Below are 3,449 nucleotides of genomic sequence, written 5' to 3'. Positions count from 1 at the left end.
GCAATTTTAAAGTTTAAAACGTCAAGGTTGTTTTTTTCCTCAAATCTTCCTGAAATACTGAAGACAAAGCTTTGCTGATATATCCTCTTTTATTTAGCACTTTATACATTACACATTGTAGTATTAATAGAGGCCTGATTTAATACCATGAAGAGTAAAGTTAATCTGGTTAGTCTGCAGAGTAAGTTCTCTAGCAAAGGACTGCAAGTCAAAAAGTTTGTTACAAAATCAACACCTCAGGCCAAACAATCAGGAATTCCATGTTGCTTGTACTAAATCACATGACTGGAAATGGCTTTTGTGTTCAGATCCGATTTCTTCCCACCCTGTGGAAGAGGCTTACATTTTGCATAGGCATTGACACCCGCATTTCTCACTTTGTACTTATTCGCCCTCTGACATTTTTAAACTTGGTTTTCATAACACATAGAAGGAAACTTCTTAAGATACAGCTTTAAACTAAAGAAGCTTGGCTGTTCTTATCCTATTGTTGGGAAAAAAAACCAACAACTTCTTCAGCCTCCAATTTGCCAATCTTCAGGAAGATGGATATCAAACAGGAGAACTAACCAGAAGAACTACAGTTCAAATAATCAGGGAAGTGTGGAAAAAGCGCTCACTCAGAAGTTATTTATTCAGCTTAAAAGGTGTTTCTTCCCAAGGAACTGTACTTTCCTTTCAAAGGCGCTGGATCGAATGGGAGAATTGAGTTCATAAAATGGATTCATTGCAAACTGAGGAAAGAAGAAAAACTCATCAATACGCATAATACCCAGCACTGGAAAAAAATACTACTTCAAATGGCAACTAGTATTAGCTTTCAGCCTCTTTAGGATCACTTAAGTGCACAGAGCTCCTAAACAGTCACCTGCTTTCCAGGCCCTTGCATCCTCCCCATGTACCTCCTTAGTACCAGCTCCTCAGGCCAAATCCATCGTGAGACTGGTGGAAATTTCTGTTTTGGAAATCGGTATCATTTGATTCCTGGTAGGAGGCCCGGATGGCCAATCTCCCGGTCGGTGCCTGTGCTTGCCCCATCTAGTGGAGGTACCGCCAGGCCCTGAGAACACGGGCTACTTCTTCTGAGCCTTGTCCTTGGCTTTCATTGTCACCATTAATGACACAATAACACCCCAAAAATCATTGGACTCAAATGAAAATATATGCTGAAAGAGCGCAGTTAATAACAATTTAGAAAAATCTGTTCTGTCAATGGAAATACAGGCTTTATGTCACACGGTACCAACGCTGCCCGATGTGAACTGCACGGGTACTTCTCTGCTTACACAGGCCCCACAGGAAAACGTGCTCCTACAGGGATGCCTGAGCAGGTCCAGCAGAACACACCGAAAAGTACTGCAGCGAGACCATAAGAAGCGGGTTCTTACCTTTATATACAAGTCATATACGTCATTGAAGAAGTTCTTGATTCCATCTTCTTGCCGTACATCATGAAGCATTATAAATCTCATATGTAAAGCAATTAAGGAAAATTTAACTTTTGCAAAGGAGAGAGACATTTCACATATCCTGAGATGAGCACTTATACTTATTCTGCATATACTTAAAATGTCTAGCTGTACATGAAACAGCAGTGACTGTGAGAAGAAACATTAAAAGAAGCAACTGGAGCAGTAAAATTTAGAAAACATTCCCCTATTTGAAAATAAACCCAATCACCTCCCTATTCAAGGTTATTCTTTCTAAAGCTAGACAATTCTGAATGTGGATGATGCTCTCAGCACCTTTGCCACATGCCCCTGAAGTTAAAATGACATTCAATGTTACTTTCAATGTATAATGAATGTTTCATGACAAACACTTCTAGGACTACCTGTATAGAAGTTAAAGACTTGACACCACATTTTGAAGATGGGTGTGATTGACACCAAGCACGTTTATCCCTGCTTCTCCTCTCTAGCCCTATCAAAGGGATGGGAACAGAGAATCTCATAAGCTTGCTCAGACCATCTCATTATTACTCCCCTCTCATTCCTCCTTCTTCTGTCCATGTGAGCTCCACATTTTGTTAGGCTATTTCAGCTCCTCCAAAATGAAAAAAATCCATCTTTCCAATTGGTCCCAATTTCCAACACCTGTTGTGCCTCCCAACTTGCCTCATTCTGAAGTCAGTTTCTCTAACAATAAAAGTGGTGAATAACCAGATAAATTTGTTCCAAACTCATTTCATCTAACTTAACCCTTTCTGGCAAAAGGTTTTTCCTATATAAATACAAGGAAAGAGAAGAGGGAAGGATATGTCCAGCTGTGACAAAAGCAGAAACAAACCATTCATTAAACTTGTCCACAGTCTTCAGGTACATGTTGTTTGAAAGCCACATGTTCTCATCTACTAGGTCAAGAGCAGCATGGGCAATGAATTGGTTGAGATGGCGATGATCATCCTAATGTATTTCCAGAAGACAGAGGATTAATAATTCAGTGAAAGGAGTGAAATATAAACAATAATTTGCTCAAGCTGCTAAATTATGTGAAGTCACATGTACCCTTCTTTTCTGCCACCCACGTGCCTGTAATTAAATGAAAGTAGTATATATTGTCACGACACTTGGTGTCAAGGGAGAAAAAAGGTCATAATAAGAACATCATCACAAAAACAGTCTTGAGAGCAGCAAAATTAATAAAGCCTGTATTTATAGCTCAGGAATGAATTCAAGCATGAATTCTTTTGTTTACCAATGGGTAGTCTCCCACTGCAAACTTATTCCACAACAGAGGCCCTGATAAAAATCTTTTCCTCTGCTTCCAGTCACCTGTTTTTGTGAAATTTACAGAAATTTAGCAAATTTGGCAGAAACTGAACAACAGGTTACAATGTGTAAAAGTTAGGGGAGAGATGGGGAAAGCAGAGAGATACAGAGGACAGATATACTGACAGCGTTATCACCTAAATATTCTGTTCTTTCAGGCTATTTACCTAGAAACATATAAGTGTTTTATTTGGGGGGGGCTCTTCTTTTTCCTAAGAGCCTAATGCAGAAAAACATCCTGCAACAGATATTAAATATATGTTTACAGATGTAAATTTCACCTCTTCCTATAATAAACATGAATGGCCTTCACAGGAACACAGTGTTTGTCCTTAACACTACAGGAGTTGTGTGGAGACAGAGCCATATACTTTCTTACTAATTAGGACACTGGAGGGCATCTGCCAAGAAGAAACCTGGGATTAAACCACACTGTAAACTTCTATTAGATTGGAAACACAAGCAGTCTTGCACTGTTTCTCAAAAAATAGCGATGTTATTAATGCTGCTCTCACACCTCTCAGTGCACTATGTTTTTCCCCCAAATCAAGTTTAGCTCAGGGCATTAACAGCCTTGCAAGTTCCATTAAACCATACCGAGGATGAGACTAAGTGGTGAAGTGTAATTGTGCTCATTTACCACATATGGTATGCAAACCACTTCAGGCAGCTGTGCAC

The 3,449-nt window shown here is 39.4% G+C and overlaps 1 protein-coding gene across 1 annotated transcript; it reads right to left on the bottom strand.

The window, feature by feature from the left end:
• Positions 1–6: 6 nt before the first annotated feature.
• Positions 7–2,665, bottom strand: LOC106900591 (trafficking protein particle complex subunit 2-like). Its single transcript, XM_014962700.1, has 3 exons — positions 2,261–2,665; positions 1,389–1,474; positions 7–734 (listed from the first exon to the last, which is right to left on the bottom strand). The coding sequence occupies exons 1-3, from the start codon at positions 2,340–2,342 to the stop codon at positions 636–638; spliced, it is 267 nt and encodes an 88-aa protein (XP_014818186.1). The 5' UTR covers positions 2,343–2,665; the 3' UTR covers positions 7–635.
• Positions 2,666–3,449: the final 784 nt, after the last annotated feature.

Source organism: Calidris pugnax, unplaced genomic scaffold (genome assembly GCF_001431845.1).
Source record: "Calidris pugnax isolate Ruff unplaced genomic scaffold, ASM143184v1 scaffold2799, whole genome shotgun sequence".
Lineage (NCBI taxonomy): Eukaryota > Metazoa > Chordata > Aves > Charadriiformes > Scolopacidae > Calidris > Calidris pugnax.
This window is presented reverse-complemented; position numbering and strand designations above follow the sequence as displayed.

What these genes read in the sequence shown, in the direction of transcription:
- LOC106900591 (XM_014962700.1), bottom strand. Translation starts at nt 2,342, where the DNA reads ATGTGGCTTTCAAACAACATGTACCTGAAGACTGTGGACAAGTTTAAT. An exon ending in TGCTTTTGTCACAGCTGGAC is followed by an intron (nt 1,475 to 2,260) that starts ATATCCTTCCCT and finishes TAATTGCTTTAC; the next exon opens with ATATGAGATTTATAATGCTT. An exon ending in TATATGACTTGTATATAAAG is followed by an intron (nt 735 to 1,388) that starts GTAAGAACCCGC and finishes TTCTTTCCTCAG; the next exon opens with TTTGCAATGAATCCATTTTA.